The sequence below is a fragment of the Saccostrea cucullata genome, unplaced genomic scaffold (genome assembly GCF_032062105.1).
Source record: "Saccostrea cucullata isolate Sc308-1 unplaced genomic scaffold, CSIRO_AGI_Scuc_v1 ctg312, whole genome shotgun sequence".
NCBI lineage: Eukaryota > Metazoa > Mollusca > Bivalvia > Ostreida > Ostreidae > Saccostrea > Saccostrea cuccullata.
In genome coordinates, this window is record NW_026929887.1 from 375,820 (window position 1) to 400,727 (window position 24,908).

At 32.4% G+C, this 24,908-nt stretch overlaps 2 protein-coding genes across 2 annotated transcripts in view; one reads left to right on the forward strand and one right to left on the reverse strand.

The window, feature by feature from the left end:
* The window catches only part of LOC134282399 (early endosome antigen 1-like), a 54,230-nt gene extending 40,635 nt beyond the window's left edge, over positions 1-13,595 (forward strand). The window contains exons 33-46 of the mRNA XM_062764794.1: positions 1,122-1,301; positions 1,525-1,653; positions 2,565-2,699; positions 4,839-4,955; positions 5,766-5,900; positions 7,070-7,216; positions 7,920-8,054; positions 8,151-8,291; positions 9,493-9,633; positions 9,726-9,788; positions 9,876-10,077; positions 11,952-12,008; positions 12,523-12,618; positions 12,723-13,595. Coding sequence (XP_062620778.1) covers positions 1,122-1,301; positions 1,525-1,653; positions 2,565-2,699; positions 4,839-4,955; positions 5,766-5,900; positions 7,070-7,216; positions 7,920-8,054; positions 8,151-8,291; positions 9,493-9,633; positions 9,726-9,788; positions 9,876-10,077; positions 11,952-12,008; positions 12,523-12,618; positions 12,723-12,995 — 1,951 coding nt within the window. The 3' untranslated portion in view covers positions 12,996-13,595. The remainder of the gene's footprint in view (positions 1-1,121; positions 1,302-1,524; positions 1,654-2,564; positions 2,700-4,838; positions 4,956-5,765; positions 5,901-7,069; positions 7,217-7,919; positions 8,055-8,150; positions 8,292-9,492; positions 9,634-9,725; positions 9,789-9,875; positions 10,078-11,951; positions 12,009-12,522; positions 12,619-12,722) is intronic.
* On the reverse strand, positions 13,426-24,479 carry LOC134282415 (furin-like protease kpc-1). The gene is made up of 14 exons (XM_062764815.1): positions 24,172-24,479; positions 23,926-24,012; positions 23,748-23,828; positions 20,550-20,678; positions 20,196-20,263; positions 19,639-19,727; positions 19,346-19,518; positions 19,027-19,233; positions 17,322-17,422; positions 15,499-15,617; positions 15,272-15,389; positions 14,764-15,077; positions 14,353-14,397; positions 13,426-13,922 (listed from the first exon to the last, which is right to left on the reverse strand). Exons 1-14 carry the CDS (start codon positions 24,322-24,324, stop codon positions 13,717-13,719), a joined length of 1,890 nt encoding a protein of 629 aa, XP_062620799.1. The 5' UTR covers positions 24,325-24,479; the 3' UTR covers positions 13,426-13,716.
* Positions 24,480-24,908: the final 429 nt, after the last annotated feature.

Consider the following 24,908-nt stretch of genomic DNA (forward strand, 5'->3'; position numbering starts at 1 on the left):
GAATTTAAATTGTTAAAATAAAATGCCAAGTCCCCTCACATGTGGTTATAACTGAAAAGACAAAAAAGGGTGGGGTCATGTTTTCCTGTGAGAACCACTGGGCAAGAAAACCCAAATTATGTGTCCGGATATGTAAAAATTGTTAAAATAGGAAGGGCTGGGCCACAATGGCAATAGTTGTAATAAAATATATGTGAAAAATCATTAAATTTCCTTCAGAACCACTGGGTATGAGAGGAAACTTATGTTGAAGCATATTGGTATAGTGTAGATTCTAAATTGTTCAAATCATGACCACCGGGGGAAGGGCGGGGCCACAATGGTGAATCAAAGTTTTACATAGAAATATATAGGAAAAATCTTTGAAAATGTTCTTCTCAAAAACCACTGGGCCAGAAAAGCTGAAACTTATGTGGAAGCATCCTGGTATAGTTTACATTATAATTTGTTCAAATCATGACCCCCGGGGGAAGGGTGGGGCCAAAATGGTCGATCAAAGTTTTACATAGGAATATATAGGAACAATCTTTAAAAATCTTCTTCTCAAGAACCACTGGTCCAGGAAAGATGAAACTCATGTGGAAGCACAGTGTCTCAAGTTTGAAAATTGACCCCCAGGGGTTGGGGCCACAATGGCTGATGCAAAGTTTTACATAGGAATATAAAGGAAAAATCTTTATAAAAATCTTCTTCTCAAGTACTTCAAAGCCTGGTAGAAAAGAAAATGTTTTTAAAAATCTCTATATTAAGAACAGCAAAGTCATATGCTGATAGAAAGCATAATTATGTTGAATCGAAAACCTTTAATAAACTTTTCAGTTCTGATCTGATTTGTTTTTTTATAATTTGCAGGTGTGCTCATTTTGACTGTTTTTTATTAAAATTAATTTTCTCTGTAGTATTTTTGTCGTCATTAAATGCGTCACCATCAAGTTCTGAAAATTTCGTCGAAATGGCCAAGTTTACCCTGTTTTCAATATTTCGCATGGGGCCTAACCTGGACATATAAATATGTTTATTGCATAAAGAATATGAACTACAGAATAGAATAAACGAAGTTATTGTTGTCATAATTATTTGAAAAACAACATAGATTGTTTGAACTTTCTTTTTTATAAAAGGAGAATAGAAGAATTGAAAGAAAATGAAAAGAGAAGAGTAGATGAACAGGCGAATACACAGGAGAAATTCCTTGAAACTTCAAACGAAAAATCACAAGCTGAACGACGACTACGAAGATTAGAGACGGATATATTATCAAAGGATAAAGAAATTGAAAATCTTGAAAAACAACTTAAGGGGTATGTATTAATCAAAGAATAACTCAGCGGAAGACATCATCAAATAACCACACAGTTATATTAAAATATTAAAATATTCAACGAGATTTTTTTTTCGAAAACAAATGTTATTTAAAATCCAATAAAAATAGCGCTTTTTTTAAATTAAGCATTGAGATTCAGTCGAGTGTATGTTTCACATGTTTCTATTTTAATTAAATCTCTAAATTAACTTTTTTGACAGATCAAAGGAAGCATTATCTATGAGAACAAGAGAAATGGGAGACTTGGAAGCAAATTTACACCAAACTGTGGAAAAATTAAACAAGGAAAACAAATCCTTGAAAGAACAAGTTATACACCTAGAGTCAAGGTATTTTTAACATCCATCCTGCTCCTGATATGTTGTGTTTAAATGGACTCTGAGTTTAATTACTTTTTGTTTTCCACAAGTTTCATTATAATTTTTCCTCCTGTGATTCAATATACATGTAATCTTTTAAACTCGAAATACAACACCATAATATTTGACATATCTGTTTCACAATTGCATATTTTAATGGGGAATGACATTAAGTGCAAACTTACAATTAAACAATTTAATAATGAACGTGATGACCAAGTCTTCATTTCTTACATGTAAATCATGTTTTTTTAAAATCAATATGTGAATATCATTTGTGCCTGAATTTGCCAAGATCATTCGAAACACGAGAATCATTTTATTCAATGATAACCTGTCGTAAGATCGAATATTTATTAACATATATAATTTAAATTTGAGGACAATTTTTTCATTCCGAATTATCTCCGGATTACACCAGTTATATAATCTAGGAAAATGGATCACTTGGGGCGTTTTCGAATTATTTTGTTGATTTGGTCTTTTGAGAAGAACTGTTCATGATCATATTTCTTTTTTTTTTACCAAAGATAACTGACATGTGTACAAAGGTCATCTTTTAAAAATTGTTTAGTTAACCTTCTCCGACTGGCTACAATGGCCCGACTCAAAACTTTTTTTCAAATCAAGGAAGCAAATTTTTTTTATCATGTTGGAGAATAGATTTTTAAAATTGAAATTCACATTTTTCTTTTTTTTTTTAACCTACCTACCGACCTAAATTTCTTATTCTGAGGACAACCAGATATATTTCATATCTGATCCAAATTAGATTAGCTTTTATTTTATGGAGAGTAATATGTTAATATAATGTTAATATCTTGCATTTGGGTTTTATTATATGTTTATTAAGCTGAAAAATAATTTTCTTTAAAATTCAGGCTAAAGGAAGCCGAGGAAAGGTTTGAACAAAATAAAAAGGATAAGCTGAATACAGAAAAACGGTATTGGCATATTGAAAAAGCAATCCAAGAAAAAGACGTTTTAATTGGAAATTTGAGGAAGGAATTAGAGAGGTATACATATTATATACTTGTATATTAATGTCTTTTAATATTGCAATTAAGATGAGTAAGGGAGTGGAGTTTTATGCATTGTGAAATAATTCAGAGGTTCAATTTATTCACTCAAACCAGTTAATAGTACATGACGTTCTATATACAATATGTTAAAAAATAATATACAAGATACACGTGAAATGGCGGAAATACATTCAAATTATAGCAAAAAAAAAAATAGAATTGTTTGTATACTCTATTTATCTAACTGCATAGTTTATATAAACGTACTTTTGAGTCAGCAGTTGACAACAATTCTGAGCATACAATATTTACTAGGTAGATATATTTTCTGCATTCAGGAAAAGTTTGAGACATTCTAAAATATTGTGATATTCATCAGCTATTTGTCCATTATTCTAAGATTACAAAGTCTTACATTTTTAGGAATTCCAAACTATATCCCAGTCTCAACTTGGAGAAGACGATTTGCTCTTCTTTATTTAATGAGAATTGTTCTATATTTTTAGGTAGCAGTTCTAAATATTTTTGAAATCCAAATTTTGTTTTGAAAATACTATAAATATGCCCTCTAGACGTATCGCGCATGTCACTTTGTCATTTCTGTATGTACTGATCTTGAAGACGTTGTTCAACTGTAGCTTATAGCCATTTAGTAATTAAAAAGGCCTGTTTTTTCCATACATTTGAGAAGCCGCAACTATGAAGTATATCCTTAATTAAATACATAAAATCCAAGGGTTCTTATGACTTCTTGAACAAAACTGTTCAAATAAATGCTTATATGTAAAATAAACAATCTTATTTTCAGGGCTTACCAATAATTTTGTCAAATAGGATATCATTCTCATATACACCGTTATATACAAAGGGAAGCGACCCGCTCCACCATAAACCATATAACTAGGAGTACTACTTTATAGATATATAAAATATATTTCAAAAATTTAAGATGAACGCATTCAATTACTTCAATGTTCACAAAGCCACATATCTCACATACAAAAGTACTGCTCTGACAACTTAATCGAACAAATCAAGCTGGCAATCTACTGGTAAATTAAATTGTCTAATTTTTTGTATAACTCCACACATGACTCTTTAAGGTTGCTCACATGTTTTTTAGTCATACAGAATGAACCTGATCAGGGAAGTAGTAGACCTATACCTAGGTATTTAAGTTCGTCCACAATTTAAATAACAGATTTATTGTTGAAGAAGACATTTTTCAACAGATGAACCTTTCGAAAAAATTATAATTTTTTTGGTTTACATTGACATTCAGTTTCCGTTGTGCACAATATGACCCTGTTGCAAACACTCTGCAGACCCAGACTTTATAGCTGTTAGCCTGTATCTTCAGCAAAGAAGAAAATAAATACAGCGAAATTGAATTTTTTACACTGTTTGAACCGATTACATTGTTAAAAAAAGCCCTTGCACATTTTTGCTGGTGAGAAATTATTCTAAATCATTAAAATAAACAGGAGAGGTAGTAAATTTTCTTCTTGGCGGACACCAGTGTTACACTTGTAAAATTCAGATGAAAGACCATTCATAGTCACAAGGTCCTTAACTCCATTATACATATTTTTATAAATGTAAAACATTTACAGCATCTATATGCCATTATTCAACAATTTGTACTAAAGCCCATTTCTCCACACCGTGTCGAGTGCCTGTTTGTAATTAACAAAATCACAAAAAAAGTTTCATTTTGAAAGAAAATGTAAAGTCAGTGTATTATCTAAGATAGAATACCCTGAAACAACCCATATTTTTTGTATATATATTAAAATCATTAAGGTCATGGCGCAGTGGTTAGAGCGTCTGCTCTAGAGTCGCGAAGTAAACGGGTTCAAATCCCACCTTGGGACGTGGAGAATGGTCTTTCGGATGAGACTGTATAAACGGAGGTCCCATGTCGCTGTAGATGCTTGCACGAAATAGATCCCTCCCAGCTCAATGGCCCTGGGTATCGAGTATAGGACAAAAATTTGCAGCTATTTACCGACAAGTGGTGGCGTCTCCATATGAGTAAAAATTTCTCGAGAGGGGCGTTAAACATTTTTCAAACGAACAAATAAAATCACAAACATACAGAATATATGAATTTACGTCTATTTCTTTTTCTAGAACAAAAATAAAACATGAGGAACTGTTGAAAGATACAGAAATTGTGAAGAGAAGAACATCATCAGATGAAGTTGAGATGAGAGTGAAGCAGGAAAACATCTTGTCTTTACAATCGCAGTAACTATTTATTTGATACCTTACATGAGGGAAAAGGCGATTGGGAACAGAATATCATTGCCTCCGTGATATTAAAATCAAAATACTCTGAACAAATTGAGCAAATGAATTGTGCTTTTAATCAGTGATTGAAAATTATTCCATTAATTTTATCGTAGATATCAATTACAGACACATGACTAAATGTAACAATTTGAACATTGTTCGTCAAAACTCAATTTTCCTTCCCTTTATACAGAGTTTTTATTTAAAATATCCCCTGGTCCTTAAAAGGACACCCCAAAACACTCAAGCTGCCTTCCCTTTGTGCAGAATTTCAATAAAGAGAACACATTTTGGTCTGATATAAGGTAATAAAATTAAAACTGAAACAGCCAAAGTTTCTCCAAATAATCTATGTTAAAAATGTTTTCAATCTCACAATCGCTGACCTATGACATATTATCTCTTAGTAAAAATTTAAGGAATATTCTATTCATGGTAGAAAAAAAAAGATAAAAAGGGGGGCTAAAAAAAGGGAAATTCCAAAAAAGTTATTAAAAAACAGATAAATTTATAATATATAGTTGAATATGAAATTTATTTCACTCGAGAGACAAAATTATTTTTATACCTGGTATTTTCAATAGTCTAAGCACTTTTATAAAACTAATAAACTAATATAAAAAAAAAACTTACCTATTCAGAGAATGGATTCCAAATCCAGCGACAAAACTTTGATTATCCTTATTAAACTTTGTTGTTTTTTGTTGGTAATTGATTTCATGTACCAATTCATTTATTTTTAAAGTTTCTTTTCATTTTGAAAAGACTTTCAAATGCAATGGAAGCAATTAATAAGATCAAACAGGAGGAAAATAAATGGCAAGAAATGTACTCAAGGCAAAGTAATATACTCAAACAAAAAGAGAAGGAGATTGTAGAAACCAAGCATCATCTGTCAAGGTAGAGCCTTTAATATTTTGCTATAATTGATACTTTTAGCTCACCTCGGCTGAAAGCTCAGTTGAACTTTTCTAATCATATTTTGTCTGCTGTCCGTCTGTCTGTCGGCATTTTTTTTTTTTTTACATTTTCGACGTCTTCTCCAGAACCAAATTTAAACCGAATTTGCCACAATGCATTTTTAGGTAAAGTGGATTCAAGTTTGTTCAAATTAAGGTTCACGTCCTCATTTAAGGGGAGATTATTCAAAAATAGTGAAAATTTGTTGGCATGGTTAAAAGAACCCTTGAGTCAGGAAAGATGAAACTTATGGAGAAACATCCTCAAGTTTGTTCAAATCATGAACCCGGGGGTAGGAAAGAGTCACAATTGACGATCAAAATTTTACTCAGGAATTTTTATATAGTAAATATTTTATTTTTTTTTACAAACACAGCAAAGCCATAATTAGTCAAATTTGTATGGAAACATCCTCGTGTAGTGTAGATTAAAGTTCAGATCATGACCCCCTGGGGCTAGGGCGGGTCACAATTAATGGATAAGCAAAGTTTTACATAGAAATATATATAAAATATCTTTCAAATTCTTCCTCTCAAGAACAGCAAAGCTATAATGATTGGTCACATTTATGTGGAAGCATTCTCAGCTAGTGTAGATTAAGAAACATTTAAATCGTGATCAGAGGGTGGGGGAGGGATAAGATGGGATAAAAACTTAAAATCAAACTTAAGGGTAAAACAGTCAAAGAAATATGCAAGCATCTTAAGTTGGTGTAGATTCAGGTATTCAAGTTTGTTCAAATCATAGCCCCTCCCTTTTAATATGCTAACATGGGACCACTTATGGATTTTAACTTTTCATTACAGAACTGATTTCTGGTTTTTTTCCTAGCCACAGTGCTCAAGTGAGCAATGTGGCCATAGCTATAGAACCTTTTGTTTCACATTTAATGAAGTACATTTCTTTTAATATTTAATGAAAATTTAATCTATATTTCAAAATTTTATTAATGGCCTAGAAAAAATGGTTTGCTTAAAAGCTCAATTGCATAAATCTGTATAACAGAAATTACTCATAGCTTGAAAAATCTTATCATTGTCAATTCAAGCAAAGATATTAAGTTAAATCAAAAGCTTTCATTGTAATGAAGTTTTCTTTTAATTTTTAAGTCTTGGTGATTATAAATTGCGATATGAAACAACAAGAGCTGAGCAGGAGAAGATCTTACAAAGATACACAGAATTGAGCAAGGATGTTGAGAGTAAAGAACGGGATCTAGATACCTTGAAACATCAGCTCGCCATGCATGATGAAAGGTCTTTAACAACTTCGTCAACGATTAGGCTATGTTAAACCAGGAGGCATTTTCAATTTATTATAATAATACATACACAATAATTCAAAATAAAGTGCCGAAACTCATAATTATTTTCAAACAGACCATCGTTACGAAATTGTTCGGTTGCCCTTTCCCGAGCGACTGATTAAATATGGCCCGAGCCAAAACGTTTTTACATTCCCGGACATGATATTTTTTCTTTCTATTTCTCTTGTCCCGTCAACAAATATGTTGCAATTCTCTAGAAAAATCATTTAACACCTACCTACCGACCAAATAATTTTACCCTGTGTCGGGAGAGGGCAAGCAACATTATTTCAAAGATGACTTTAATTTGTTTTTTTATTGTTTAAAAGACCCGCATTACACTGCAGACTAACATGAATACAAAACACTTCATTGTTGATAGACTAATCCTCAGTTTGATATGCAAAAGAATAAATTGCAAACTACACCCTATAACATAATTTGTTATTAAATGGGCTTTCTTTAATATAATAATACATCACGATGCGCAGTTGAAAACCTTCTTTGCAATTATTTTACCAGTTTTGGCAACCAAGTGCCAAATCGAAGTATTTCGATTTCTTTGAATATTATTTCTGGATAAAAAAAACTATAATTTATAAAAGGTTCGATTTTTATTCATTTGATTTTAAACGATGTATCTCTAAATTCAGGATTGAAAATTTGACAAAGGAGTCCAATGACTTGCGGAGAGATAAACAAAATATGGAAAATAAAATCACCAAAATGACAAAAGCTATACAGCAAAAAGAAAAAGAAATAGAAGACCTAGTTGAACAACTTGCAAAGTAAGATGATTGTTTAGTACATTTTTTTTAAAAATCGAAATTAAAAATCAGTGAATATATATTTTTCTTCTTATTTTACTCTTATTCATTTGAAAGGTCTGAGGAAAAAGCAGCTGCAATCTCAAATGAAGTCGCAAGCATTCAGCGACTTAGAAAGCATGATACTGAGGAAAGAGCACAGCTGTTACTCAAAGAAAACAACGCTCTGAAACTGGAGCTGAAAAAAGTGAACTCTGAGTAATGTTTTAGTCATCAATCATTTAATCTTAAAGCTATCAATTGACGGGTTTTCTCATTATATATTTAAAAAGAATCTAAGAAATACTCTCTCTCTCTCTTACGGAAGCGTAAAGGACTCGACACTTGTGTTATAACGTTGTATATGGTATGGTCTTATATTTTATCGTCTTATCAACATAGTAAGTGTATTAACTACTTATTTATACACATATTTTAAATTGTAAATAAGATCTTTTAACATAATTAAAGGCAACTATATTGATTTTCAGATATCGATCGAAACAAGATATTTAATCATATCAAAACAGTATTGTCGATATGATTAAAATATAGTTTTATCGATATAAATATATGAATATTTGCGAGAAAGAAGTCAGATATTGGTGTTTTTGAATTAACTTCGCAGGGGAGGGAAATCAAATGAATCTTTACTCACTCGGGATTCTGTGAAAGCTTATGTACCATGTACATGTATTTGCTATCGTGTACAATTATAGGCTGAAACAAATTTAAAAGTATTTTGAAAAAAGGAGAGACATCAACAGCTAGATGTATTTAGGGGCTATTAAACGGATCACCATGAAAAATATACCACAGAGTATCGATGGCTGGGGGTACAGCGAGCATTCTGACAGACTGTAGAATCAAATTATTCAAATTATATATATATTTTTAAATATTCTCAAGAGCGATTAAGCCATTTTATGTCTTATCAATTTGAAAGTATTTTTTAGGTAATGTAGATTTAGGATTGGTCAAGTTAAGGCCCTCGAATTGAGCAGGTAGTCTAAAATGATTCCTCTTTTTTATTTGTTTTAAGTTGAAAAGGTTCACAATTTAAAAATTAAGGTCATGTAATAAAAGTAAAATTTTCAGATGATTTCTTTCTTTAAACCTTTTTACCGGTTGGCCTCTTAGTAGAATTTAATTAAGATCATTACTCTCTTCAGTCTAAAGATGATTCCTATTATTTTAGGCTAAAGGTCTGCGAATTCAGAAATTAAAACACTGTTTCTCTATGCAAACGTATAGTTAAAACAAAAAAAATTACTTGTAGTCAAAACAAACTTTGAAAATTTCAAAAGCTCTTTTATTTGTATAGAAGGTTCAATGAGACTTTATAAAGATCAAATAACGTGAATTCTAGTTTTTTCTTTTTCTGTAATTTTTTCATACACGTACACCTTCTGTTGAATAGGGCTCATGAACAGATTTCCGTCCTAAATAAAGAAATAAAAAATCTGCAGAAACCTAAGGTATTGGATTCTGAGGAAAGTCTGAAGAAACTTCATCGAGAAAATACTAATCTTAAATCCGAGTTGGAACGAGTTTCTTCAAGGTAACTCTTTTTTTATAGTCAAGTGTTTCTGAATTTAAAGTTTGTAAAGCAACTCATTTTTAAGATTAGTATTTTATACTTCAAATTTTTAGTTTGGATCAACTAAGAAGAGATTATACAGAAGTTAAACGAGAAAAAGATCATGCTTTAAACAGGTTTGTAGATTCTTTGTTTTTCTCCAAAGTCTGATAATTATGATCTGAGCATAGTAGAATTAAGGAACTAAATTAAAATGCCTTTAGGTTAAGCTCAGTAGCTGGAGAAAAATTAAGAGACAACAATCCCGGTATAGCTGATTTAAGTGATGAGAACAGACCAATCAATCTCGGTGAGAAGTTCAGTCAGCTGTACGATGATCAGTGGACGGACGCCATGGAAAACCTGGAAGAAAATTTAAGATTCGGTGAAACGGAGGGCATTCAGTGTCTTCTTAGCATATTAAAGGTAATCATAGCAGTCAATGAATGTAATACCATATACATATCATTCTGTTATGAGAGAGTGGTTGAGATTTTATACGTGTACATTCACGGTTACGTCTAGTAGGGGTACTAGTATTCCCTAAATTCCTCGCGTATTACCGGTATGTGATTAGTTTGGTGTTGACACGTTTCCTACACTTTCCTACAACTTGTAGAAAGGAATTTACATGTACTTATATTCAAATCTAAATGCTTATATTTGTGATCAAATGCACATACCTGCTTCATTCATCATACAAATTTTTTCAAATATAATTCCAATCTTCATTTTATCTATTGATTTCCTGTGTTTTGATTGGACGAGAACACGTTCCAGAAAATTTTTACACATCGATAAATTCTTCCAATCAGAACTACTTTCTTGATGACACTACTAGGTTATCGTATAAACAATGAAAACAGTTATTTCTGGGTCTGTTCTGGCTAAATAATGAATACAAGAAACTTTAAATTTTAACTAGGGCTTAAACAAAACTGGCAACATACTAGACTGCCTAACTGATATGAAAATGTTTATGTCACTGTCCGATCACGAGTGTGAATTTTAAAAATCGCTGTCTCAACGTTCATACGTAGAAAATAAGCTCAGTCTGTATCGTTTTGACAGGGAAAAGAAACGTACCTCAAACTCTTGCCCTATAAACATCAAATTCATATTAACTTTCTATATTGTTCCTCAAAATCTGAATAAACAAGTGCAAATTGTAGGCGTCGTCGGTCTGCAAGTTTCGCTATGAGAGTTGTTGTTTATGTCAACATGGCCATGGTCAAAGACGAACTATTCTGAAGTAAACTCGTAATAACGATATATTAAACAACATTCCATTAGTTGTTATAAGTTTATTTATCGATTATTTTGACAATTTAAAGTGATCGAAATTCAATTACGTTCCTTTACGGTAAAATGTATTCCTACGCCGTCCAGAAATAACGGATTGTATGGAGGCCTCAAAGAGAAATAATTTAAATATTTTTAAAAATTCGATATTGGAATTATAAGAATTAAATCTTTTTGAAAAATTTATCGATGTGTAAAAATTTTACTCACAAACTTAACATAAAAGTGCTTCGCACTTTTATTTAGTTTGTGAGTAAAATGTCAAGAGTTTACACATCGATAAATTTTTCAAAAAGAACGTTTAATCCTATAGTAAAATTGAAACATACAAAATGAAGCTATATATTGCGAGAAATTTTATACAAGTAGGATGTCAGTGAGATATTTAATTACTTATGAAAATTATTCATGGTGCACACTGATATCTCATTGGTTTATAGTAATACAGCAAGATAAGTGTTGCTTTCTGGTGAATTAAATGTATAAATATAGTGAAGGCCTCATTTAAATCAGGTTTTAGAGACCTGGGCATCATAAGAGACTGTGGCCCGCGTGGCGTAGTGGTAAGAGCGTCTGCTCTATAGTCGCGAAGTAACGAATCAATCCTTAGGTCGCGGGTTCGATTTTCACTGTGGGACGTGGAGACCGGTCCTTCGGATGAGACCGTATAAAATGAGGTCCCGTGTCGCAGTAGGTGCTTGCACGATCCCTCCCTGCTCAATGGCCCTGAGTGCCAAGCATAGGACAAAAAATTTGAAGCTCTCCACCGGCAAGTGGTGGCGTCTCCATATGAGTAAAAAAATTCGAGAGGGACGTCAAACAATATACAATCAATCAATCAGTCATAAGAGATTAACTATAGAGACAGCATTGGTAACATGTAACTTACAATTTAATATAGTACTATTTTCTGTGTTTTGTGCTCAACATACCTAAAGCATGAGTTTTCTCTCACTTTTGCATTTTCTTATATGAATTTCTACAAATCAAATTTTCAGAGAATTTTCGATGAGTGTGTCAGGATTTCGGACGATCAGTTCGCCCAGTTAAAAGAGGTTTGTTATTTTCGTTTATTTCATATGAATAACAGGAACTAGTTTAATGAGAGCGTTGACAATAGCTTTAGAATTGGAGATATTCGCGATGAAGAAATAAAGTTAATGCTTCGTTATTCTAAATAATTTAATGATTTTTTTCCTTCCGAAAATTGTGATACAAATTCAATATTTCAGTTTTAAAAGTGGATTACATAAAATGCAATTCTTTCGATGCAGGCGTAGTTTAACATTTTAGTTTATTTTTTTATTATGTCAGAGTGGCTGCCAGTTGAATTGAATTGTAAGCTGAAAGTTACATTATTGTATCTTGCCTCGTTCATTTTAACCTTAATCTCCTCGCACATTTCACACAGGGGCCGTGCCTCTCCAACCATACTGCTTTCCTAAAAATATTTAAAACATGAAATTCAATTGAAATTTGTCTTAATTTATTTAAACGTATGATACGTCATGACAGTTTTTAATAAGTTAAGTGTATAATGAATCAAATCTTGATTTATATTTATTATAGATAACTGGTACAACGAATTTACCCAGCGACCAGTTGAAGAAGTTGAAAGACCTACGCAAATCAACAGCCCTACAATCTGTCAAAAATGTCAAACAAGTATGATTTTACGAATTATTTTAAAATAGAAAAATAGTCGTCGTCGCAATAAATTTTATTGGCATTCCATTGTATTAATAAACAACTTGTAATGTTTATTGTAGCTTGTGAACAAAGTGATGCTGAGTGTCTTTAGTAAGGAGAAGGACGGTTGTCAGTCTTATATTGACCGCTGTACAGAGTTGTGTTGGTTGATGTGTGTACAAGATCCACCTGTTGTCATTGACTTTACTGCTGTACGTGGACAGGTAGTCGACGATAAAATGCTCCGGAAGTTCACAAAGACCGGATCTAAGATAGACTTCCTGGTCTGGCCGATGATTCGTCTTCACAAAAATGGACCACTATTACAAAAAGGGGTCGTGCAACCTCTTTAACTTTCGTTTCGTTTTGAAGAAGAGTTTACATGAAGTGATATAAAAAAAAAATAATGAAGAACCATGTACGTTCGAGGCATAATAATATTGAAGGAGGAAAGTCTCAGAATATTTTTTATAACTTTCTGAGATAATTTCGTCTGAAAATATTATTTATTTCGTATTTAAAAAGTATCTATATTAAAAGCTTTTTGAAGAAAAGGACCTGATAATTAATCCAAACAGCTAAAAAATCATGTATGTTTTATATGAAATAAGTATTAACAGAAATGTTGATAAGGAACTGATGACTAGTACTCTTGTGATATTTATAGAGCTATTTTATCAGTGTCATTGATTTGTCATTCCAGAGAATATATACATTGTAATCTAATCATATATATAGCGATTTTTACCTTTTTTTAGACACATAATAAAAGTGAAAGAGAAAATAGATACAAATGATATTTAATGATGTACTTTGGTTGAATAAATTTTATGTTACATATTTTATTATTTCATTGTTTGTAGATCTGTCAATCACAGATATAAATTTCAGTTGTAAAGCAATACAATATCTTATGCAACAAAATGACAGAATAAACACGAGTCTTTACTCTATGCCTTCTTGTTTTCATGCGAAAAATCAAAGTTAATAATCCAATAAATACATTATAGTTTCTGAATTATTCCTGATTTACTGTAACAGTTCCTTAACTTCCAGCTGTGTCTGTATCCCGTATCACGCCGTTATTGGAGCTACTCGGTCTCCCATAGGAGTGGACCTAGCCGAGCAGTATTTTCGTATAAGAACAAAGGAGACTATTATAATAGCTAAAACTCCCACTGTAGCTATAACTGCTATTGTTATGATATTCACACTCGAGTTTGTCTCCTTATCTACACTCGTGCTTGTCTCTGTACTCGATGTCGTGGTTTTTGAATTATCTAAAAATGTTTTTAAACCATTTAAATTTGTTTTATGCATACATAAATAGAACGTGATATTCAGTACAAAATTGTGTTAAAGAAAAAAAATTTTTCTTCTTTTTTTTAGACTTTAAATCAAAAGCCATACAAGCCAATTAAGAAAAAAAAATGGGAAGGCAACCATTTTTACATTTTTTGACCCTCCGAGGTCTTATGCAATTAGTAAATCTCTAAGAAACCTATAGGTCTATTTTAAAAATATAAATGTGGAGAAAATACAGAACTGGCTCCAATTATTTTTAGGCATGCCACTTGTAATAAAAGTTATATCAAGGACTTCTGAGAACAATTAACTACTCATATTGCAAAAGTCTTCTTCTTAGCGACAGTACAATTTTTTACTTAAAATTTTTTTAAAAACTATATCAGTTATCTTATAAATAAATACCTTTATAGAATCCATAAAAGTATAAACTCCAACTGTGCAAGGTCACTAAAAGGCAAAGATGAAAGTGCATCAATTATATGTTCAAAGATATCATCCGAACAAATTTTTATTTGAAATATATCAAAAATTTATATCTCCTACACGTGTTTATTTATAATTTTATCTTTGCCCTTTTCTCCTAATTTTTAAAAAACCCTATTATTTAATAAATCTGAATATCTATCAACAAAAAAAGATTGAAGAAAATTCGACGAACAAAATTGGGATTCGAATCTGTTACCTATGAATATCCAGTCAGATGCTTAACCAACTGAGTTACCTTGCATCGCCTGACCGTCAGAAAAACCCAATAGATTATTTGAATACCCAGACTTAACTTATATTTAAACCAAAAAGTTTACGCTTTCGTACCTTGAACAGAAGAACGATTAGTTGAGTCCACTCTTAACGTCCATGTTCCATCAACTGTCTCTCCCCAGAAATGTACCGATGAATAAAACCATCTCAAAGAGCCAGCAGATGGGAATTTGGCAGAATCAGTCGGTCTGTGGGACATTAATATGGAATGAGTCCCAGCAGGCGAGTCTAGATACAGAAGAACATCGCCCCTATTGTTGGAATATGTTAAATTGGCAAATACGTCGACGTGTTCAATTGAGTTCATCGGACAGCCTTTTGTACTGATTTCCTTTTCACTTGAAACGGCAGAAGATGGTCCCGTGCTTCTGATAACCAGAGAAAAATATTTTTTTGAAAATGGTTAATATAACAGTAAAATTGTTGAACATCCTGATAAGATACATGTTTCTGCGTGTGTAAGGGTGTGTTAGAGCGAACTAGAGAGTGTGTGCGAGAGTGAAGGTAAAAGAGGATGTTTGTGTGTGTGTATGTGATAAAACAGATCAAATGTAACAGTTACCTTTCAATAGAAAAATCTCCAGTGACGCATACTTTCTGCTCTGGAACTGGTACCCAGGTCTTTGCTTTTGTTACCATAGCATCGGCATCCATTAAGCCAAAACCCAAAATCTGACTCACTACGAACAGAACAGTCATAAAAATATACTTTTTATTTGCATTTATTTACCTATATTATCTTCCCGGTTTATAAAATTGACGACATGTAGTGTATATGTACACAGTTACCGTTATAGCCGGCCCCGTTAATCTGCCACAGGGAACGTCCGCCTGGTAGGTCTTGTAGGTTATGTCTCTTGCTTGTTTCAACAATAAGGTGTTGCATGTCTCTCCAAGTTAAAGATGGACTGCAAGGCGGGATTTTAGAATAGCAAACATTTAACATGTTTCATACTCAGTGCATTTGATTCTTTTTTTAACAAGATGCCCACGGGCCTTAAGGTCACCTGAGTATTGTGTAAAAACTTTCAAACACTTGAATTTGGTTTAAACCAGAGGCCATGAAATTCACAATTCACTATTTTGAAAGAGGCACCATTGATATCATGCTTACTCTATTTACTTAATACCAAGAGGTAGATCAGAGTAACAAAGAGAAAATGCACTTCCACTCTATACCCAGTTGTGCACCTCATCCCAAAGGAACCACTGACCCAGGGGCCACATATTTCAAAATTTTGCAAATTTTAAAACAAAATGGTTGAAAAACACCAAAGAGCAGATTTAAAAGCATTAATTTACAAAGAGCAAGATTTCACAATTTTAAAGCATTAATTTATTTTCAGAGAAGAAGATTTTCAAAGAATAAATGCATTTTCAGTATATGTAGAGCCCCGCCATAACCCAGAACCCCAAACCCTGGGGCCATAAAATTCACAAATCTGGAAGAGGCACTCTTGCTCATCATAACTATGTGCTTAGTTAGTTTATTTAATACTCAGAAGCAGAGAAGAAGAATTTCAAAGAATAAATCCATTTTCACTATATAATCAATAGAGCCCCGCCCTAACACCAGAACCCCTGACCCTGGGGCCATAAAATTCACAATTTTGTTCATCATAACTATGTGCTTAATTAGTTTATTTAATACCCAGAAGCAGAGAAGAAGATTTTCAAAGAATAAATGCATTTTCAGTATATGATCAATAGAGCCCCGCCATAACACCAGAACCCCTAACCCTGGGGCCATAAAATTCACAAATCTGGAAGAGGCACTTTTGTTCATCATAACTATGTGCTTAGTTAATTTATTTAATACTCAGAAGCAGAGAAGAAGATTTTCAAAGAATATATGAATTTTCAATATAATCAATAAAGCCCCACCCTAACACCAGAACCCCTGACCTTGGGGCCATAAAATTCACAAATCTGGAAGAGGCATTCTTGCTCATCATAACTATGTACTTAGTTAGTTTATTTGATACCCAGGAGCAGAGAAGAAGATTTTAAAAGAAATAATGCATTTTCACTATATAATCTATATAGCCCAGCACTAGCACTAGAACCCCTGACCCTGCAGGGGCCATGAATTTCAAAATTTTGGTAGAGGACTCAGTGCTAATTACATTCATGTCAACAGATTGCCTGCTTGATGTCCAGGAGTAAAGAAGAAGAATTTTATAGATTGCACTAATTTTAGTGGTTTTGGCCCCACCCCTCAGGCCTCAGGGGGGCGGGGACCATGAAATTCATAATTTTTGTTCCCCTTCACCCATAGATGGTGTAAACCAAATTTGGTTGAAATTGGTTCAGTGGTTTCAGAGAAGAAGCTGAAAATGTTCAAATGTTAACACACGACGCACGACGGACGACGGACGACGACGGACGAAAACAGATAGCAATAGGTCACCTGAGTTGACCTAAAAAGGGGGCAATCCATCTAACTTAAGCTTCATAATTAACAATAAGCTTTTAAAGATTAACTTGTAAAAATTGTTTCTCCTCAATTTTAAATATTTTCTTTGTGATTTATTGATTGTAATGTGAATTACATTTTCATTATTTAACAGTTATTTGTTCTGGCAAAAAACAATCCTAAGACAATTTTATACTTTGCTTGAAGCACCAAGGCAATTATTCCAGCAGCTTGTGGAACAGAAAATGACGTTCCTATTAATCCATCAACACACTTGGATTCTGTAGTGGTGGACGTCTAAAGAATAAAGAAAATTATTCACGTCTCGACCTTTCAATGTTCGATTGCATTTTCAAATTTTCAAATTTATTGTTTACTGCTGTTGCAATTGAAACAAGATTCTCCCTTTATCTCCTGAAGTAACTTTTAAGTATTATACAAAATGTGATGAAGCAGTTACGGGTTGGAGTATGAGGACTTTAGAATGTGGTTTGAGTCTATGCACACACATCAAAGAGTTCACGTCATTCTTATTGTGAAAAATAAAAATAGTCACCAATATGCTTTCGAACATAGCTCTGTATATATACAGTGTAACTGTGTTACATGTACATGGACCAGAGACAGATATCTTATACTATTTTTTCATCCTTGTTTACAGCAAATCATCCTCCGGAATATATTTACATTTCCAATGTCTTTGTCTGAGATAAAATTACAAATTATAAATGTACTTTATTTCCCCATCAATGTATTGGCGCCGTTCAAAAAAAAAAAAAAAACCACGTGCAGGGCGGGACAAGCAGCTAGACAGAAGCAGGGCTTGGAGCATGGATTGGCGGAATCAATGCATGTAAATATAAGGAATAAAGTTCTGTCAATTTTTTCAATTTCATGACGATTATCAATCGATTGGCTTGCGTGATAATTTTATGCATAAACGCCGAAGGCAAATGATCACGCAAGCCAATCGATTGATCACATCATGAAATTGAAAAATAAGACAGTTATTCCTTAAGTAAATTAGGCAGGTATATACGTCAGGATCTAAGGAGGCGTAATATGCATGCAATTTTCGTGCGCATCTATCTCTGTGTCTGATGCTAAGGAGGACAAATATGCATGTAAATCTCGTGCGGCTGCCTTTGTGTTTGACGTCAGTGGACGAGGACTATTGAAATTGGCATGTCAGTGGGCGAGGACTATTGAAATTGGCTTGGGAGTAATCGTGTAATTTCAGTCTATTAGTCTACATTATAAAAGTCTAAATCTACAATTGTATACCACAAGAAAATGAAAATATAAGGAATCACCGTCTGCTTCGTCCGTTATGCAAATTATCCCATGTTTCCCACAATCGTTGATGTCTCTGGCATAATATACTAACTGGAGAGTGATTCCTTAATTCAACAAAGATACCCTGGAGTCATGTTCTCTCTTTTTTTATAATTCTCAAAATAAATTCACAGTAAACAGTCCAGTCCAATACGAAAATTCGTAAATATTACGAAAAAAACGTAAGATTACGAGAAAGCGTAATATTACAAGTTATCGTAATATAAAACTTATATTACAATTTTTCGTAATGTAGTTAAATTACGAATTCGCGTAATATAGCAGATTGTAGAGACTATATTACGAGTTTTCGTAGTAAACGTCATACTTTGCTATCCGCCACTCAATTTCTTGCAATGCTTGAATTTGTCTTGGATTACGAAAACTCGTAATATAGTCTCTTACAATCTGCTATATTATGCGTATTCGTAATTTAACTCCATTACGAAAAATTGTAATATAAGTTTTATATTACGATAACTTGTAATATTACGCTTTCTCGTAATCTTACGTGTTTTCGTAATATTACAAAATTTCGTATTGGACTGGACTGGTAAAAAAATTACCATATTATATTGCTGTGAGGTCCCCGAATACGTTGCGGCAAACACAGATGCACACACCTCAGAGTAAGAGGCGGCCACGCCGTCAGCTCCAACACTTGTGATGGGGATTGTAAAAAATTGATTTACATAACCATCAGCGTTACAGTTGTCATCTAAGCCACCATTTCCAGCTGCCCAAAGAAATATATTTCCCTTTCCATTCCTTCCCTGAATAAAACGAGCACAAGATTACTATGTCATAAAAATGGCGCATCGATAGCTTCACAGTCATAACGTATTAGTTCACTAACAACTATATTAAAATTAAAAATTGACTTACGGAGTTGACGGCGTCTAGGAGGGCCGAATAAGTGACTGAACCTGGTCTACTGTAACCATACCGGTCTGCAGGCCCCCAGGCGTTGACGTATATATCTACCTCCTGCATGTTATGAGTCAATGCTAACGCTTCTTTCACATCTGTAACTCCGCCATCTCCTAACAGCCTTATTCCTGTGTAATGTAAAATTCGTACCAAACAAAATATACTAGTAACTGATGTTTTTCAGCACTGTCATAAGATAATTGCATAATCCTAATGATTTGTTTATTTCATTGAAATGATGTATTTACCTATGATTGTAGAATTAAAGGCGATTCCGACAATGCATTCATCATTGTTTGCTTCTGCCGCTACTACGCCAGCAACTTTCGTTCCATGACTATTGAAGATATTAAAAATGTGAGAAACAAGGTGTCTATTTGTTTGAAAATACGTGTAAACACAAGCAAAGCTTACTGAAGATATTTCATTATTGTTGTCAACAAGTTGTGATTTGGACACGTTTTGCACAAATTTTGAAAAAAAAGTTTTATGTATGATAACCAGCAACACTTTGTGCGTTAGAAATTATTTTGTTCTTAATTTTCATTCACCGAGATCGAAGATCAATCATAAGTAGGTGCTGTCACAGAAACTAGTTTGCGACTAAATTTTCAGCTCTTCACTACCAGGTAGTGGCATCTCAATATGAGTGAAAAACTCATGAAAGGGCGTTAAATAAATAAACAAAACCATAACATTCAATAGTTTAACATAAAGTTTACTATTGATGATGTTTTTTTTATTTATGGTGTTTTCTGCTAAAAACAATACAAATTACTGTTAAAAAATTGTACAAGAGGCTTACTCATAAGATACGTTTGCTGGAAAGGGATCCGTGTCGTTACCATTGTAGTCATAACTGTTGGCGACATCCTAATAAAGAATAATTATTTATTAATTAATTAATTATATGAAGATGTATCTGACATCTGATACAAAACTGTTATAAAGTTGACCATTAAATGCTTTAACTACTTGTACGAAAATAGTTCCATAAAATCAAAATCTTTGTGATGTATTCCTGTAAGATTTGTAGAACCCCCCCCCCCCCCCCCCCCCCCCCCCATCATTAAAAAGTTCCCCCTCTGTTTTTTGAAATTAAATCGAAAAAATCATACCAGACACATTCAGTGTTTCATACAAAGTTTATTTAACTTACGATGTTTCTTTGTAAATCTGGATGATCCATTTGCAATCCGTCATCAATAACCGCTATGTTTACACCCAAGCCATTATACCCTCTGTTCCAGGCATCTAAAACATGCATAGAAGGCTGGGTTTCACTCCTCTGTAAAAAAATTTTAAAGAAGAAAATAATTAAGCAATTTTACTGCAAAAATGATGCTGTATAGTAAGGATATTCATATAGTGAATATAGATTGGATTGAAAAGAGATGGCCAATGGATATAGCAGAAATTTTAAAAATATTGAGTAACTATTATACCGTATATTAAGCAGATTTTATTTAGCAAGGATTCAATTTTGGCATTATTGGCGATGATGCTGACATCGCTAAAATTGAATCCCTCTAAAAATAAATTGCTTATTACTAATCTTGTAATAGAGTTTGAAAATGAGCATTGTTAAATGGCTAAAATTACTACTCGCTAACTAATAATATATACTAGTATTTTGAAAAGGATAAATGGCTACATTTGCGTCTAAATTTCCACTTATACGGTACTTATCAATTTTATTTTTGCAGATTTTTTTTATTGTTTTATTTTTTCTGTAACAATGATTATTCATTACGGTTGTAAAATCAAATGTCTCTTTGAAGAGATTTTCTGAAATTGAGGAACGATTATCTCTTGTTAAGATCACACAATTTTAAAATTTCTGATTTGTGAAAGTGTCAGAATGCACATATAAAGGAAAGTTTAAAAAATACGACGTAACATCCGGGTTTTTTCTCTACAAATCCATTAGCGTACCTTGTAGTACAAAGTGGTACAGACCATAAAATGATTTAAAGGATATTACTAAAAATATATACGAATAATTAAAGTGTTCTTTTTGATGTACTAAACATTGTGTCGTCAAAACAAAAAAAATCACTTCATGTTTCCTGAAGTATAGAAAGAATATCGATCTAATATTTCGACCTGACAAAACATGTCATTTTTTTTATTCTGCGACTTAGATATCATTATACTCCCCGCTTGAAAAGCGGGAGGGTATATAGTAATCGTTAATTCCGTCCGTCTGTACGTCTGTCCGTCCGTCCGTCCGTCTGTTACGCTTTAAAGGTACCCATCTCTTATCCGCAACTCCTCTCATACCACTGAATGAAATTTGATGAAACTTTCACAGAATCTTTATTACATATTGCCATTGTGCACCTCCTATTTTACTTTTTGATCTGACATATATTTTGGATTTTCCAGAGCAAAACATGGACACTGCCATTTTATTCATATGGAAGGCGGGGGGTATCATTTAGTGAGCTCATTGCTCACAGTACCTCTAGTTTCATTTGAAAGTTTTAAGCTTTATTAGTTATTCTTAAGATCCTTATACTAAATAAAAGTACAATGTCTTTTTTTTGAAAATCTATTGATCAAAATTATACAAATACCTAAACTATTGAGAAAATTTAAAGATAAAACATTTCTTAAGTTAAACTACTTTTTGTTTCCATTTGATATAAAACTGAAACATGACTTGAAACCCAATCAGACTAACTAGTAAGCTTTTATGTGAAGTAGCATAATGTTGCATGTGTGTAATAATGTCATGTTGTAAATTTTTAATTTACATTTACAACATGACAATAACATCACATGATGCACATAGAGAATTTCTGTCAGTAAGATACTTCATCATCTTTTTAACAAAAATTACATAAAAGATAGTAAGGAACAAAAATTACACTTGTAAATTTACGGCGGTACGTTCAAAACTTCAAATCAAGCATGATTTAAGAATAAAACAAAGTTTCGATCATGCCTTTGAATCGTTTAAAATGTCTTCATTACCTTGCGTCTGCAATTATTGAGGCGTTATTTAAATAATTCTCGACCTTATTTTTCAACATTTAACAGTAATTTAATATTTTTTGAGTGAAAAACATAATTTGCTGGTAACAAATGACAATGTTTAACATGTACCTGAATGTTGCTTTTTTATATGACATTCGTGATCTTTCAGTGGACAGTCATTTCTAAGAAACATTGACAAGATGTCGTTGATAATAGAAAGTATATCAACGACGTTTTGACAATTAACAATGGTTATTTCCATTTTTATGTCGATACGATATATCCCGGTGAGCTTGAAATAAAATATACCATAGAGTCTGAAACATAAAGGATATGCAGATAACGAACAGTATTCAATATCAAAATCCATACAATACAATTTTATTATAGTTTCAACATATTTACTATGTCATGAATAATCGTGACACTTGTTTTGCACGATTGATGAAACAAGACAATTTAAATTACTTAGTGTTGAATGTTGGTGAAATTCACCTCTTTGTGCGCATTTCGCGTCATTATTTTGATTGTTCTTTTAATATTTCAATTTGGAAGGGGCAAAATTGCCGCCTTGTTTTATGGCGAATGGTACATTCGACTTTGTCATATGTACCATTTGGCATAATTTTGCATAGAATACCGTCTCCGGGGGGTACTGTTGTCTCCAGGCTCCTTGGATCCAGGTGGTATTTCTATTGCTCTCTAATCTATATTTATGCTGCCATATAATTGTAATCGGCGCATATGTTTGTATTTTGCATATTAAAATGTACATTTAATAAAAGGTCATGACAAGCACGCCAAACACAATTAAATGTTGTTTTTATTTCAAATGTGGTTGAGGCCAGGTTTATAGGATGGTGTTTCCTATTAATTTTTAAGGTAAAAAAGGAGGGATTTATAGTCACCAAATAACCATTGTTAATTGACAAAACGTCGTTGATATATTGCATCTAAATGTTGAGTTCAATGCAACAGCAAGAGTAATTTTGCTTTCTATGAATACAAAAATAGGTCTGCTAATAATGGCGCTTAACTGTAAAAGTGAAATATATATCGACAGTTTTAATTTCACTATGTTCACGATCAAACAAGTCATCTCAATATACATGTATCAAAGTATTATTCATAAATAAAATACAAATATCTTCCACGAATCTTTAAAAACCTTTAATTTTCCATACTATTAAAACAGATATCGAAAAGAATCATTCAATACACCGTTTTATGTAGAGTTTACCAATTCTGTTTTTAGGATTATTTTTTAAATTACAAATACAGTGAATCTAGTAATGAAAATAAACACCACCGTGAAAAGTACCACTACAGAAAACCGTAAATCAATGAACACAATAATTACGTCTACAGTACCTACCAAATTCCACATGCCTTTCCACATTGGGTCGGCAGTCCGAGGATAATTTTTATGAAGATCCTGATATTCTATACTTTTTATCTGGAATGTGGAATAGCAAACTAGAATACTTATTTTCTTTTCCAAGTAAACGCATGTAATTAACAAAATTCATAAATTGTACATTAAAATATTTTACCTCATCCTTAAACTGGTCTGCAATTTCTTCGATACTCATTTTTTCTTTACTTTCGGGGCAGCTAATCAAGTAGTAAACACTTGTTACCTAAATAAAAACAAATAGCCAAATACAAAATCAGACAAATAAATTATTACTTTTTTTCTGGAAATGAAACTTTTAAGGTATTTGCTGCATCTTATAATTAATAATCAATTCATCATAAAATACGAATAAATAAAAGTTAAATATAAGTAATAAACCCACTTGCTGAATAAAGGTACATCCTGAATGACTGGCGAATTCTTGGACAATATCCTTAGAACTGGACATCACAGCATATTCGTTTATATGATCGCTATGTATAGAGCTGAGAAAAGCGTGGAAAATTGGAAGTAACGTAAATAAACCAAAATGCATTTTCGTTGTGGTCTTTAATTCAATTGAAAGTACTTTATAAAGCTCTACTAGCTCGAAATAGGGAATTTAATTTTTTATTCCATTTTCGAATTGCATTGAATTTGAATATTTCATAATAATTTCCAGTCTTTTTAAATAAGATTTTTATACAGATTCGTTTCATTGAATTTACATAACAGGGAATCATTTGCAAACAAATATATAAATAGTGAACATCAATAAGTTGTATGTTATTTACAACTTTGATCTTTTTTTTTAAATTTTAAATTCGACGTCCCTAGCTTTTAGCAATCACATTCACTTCCTTGTCATCCAAACAATGTGTTTAACGTAACTTTTTTGTATCTTTTAAATGTCAAGATTTCATTAAATACTCCATTAATTTTCACTAATTTGTTTAAATATATCAGTTCAATGTTTTTCACTTCATGTGTGCACATGATAAACAAAAATCTAAGAAGCAAAACATTGCCTTCGTCCTGTATAACGGTCAGAAAAATGATCATTTCTTGATGAAAGTTCTGTAAGAAAACGATTCTACAAGGAGGCAATGGTATCCTGTTTAAATATAAAGACATTTCGTA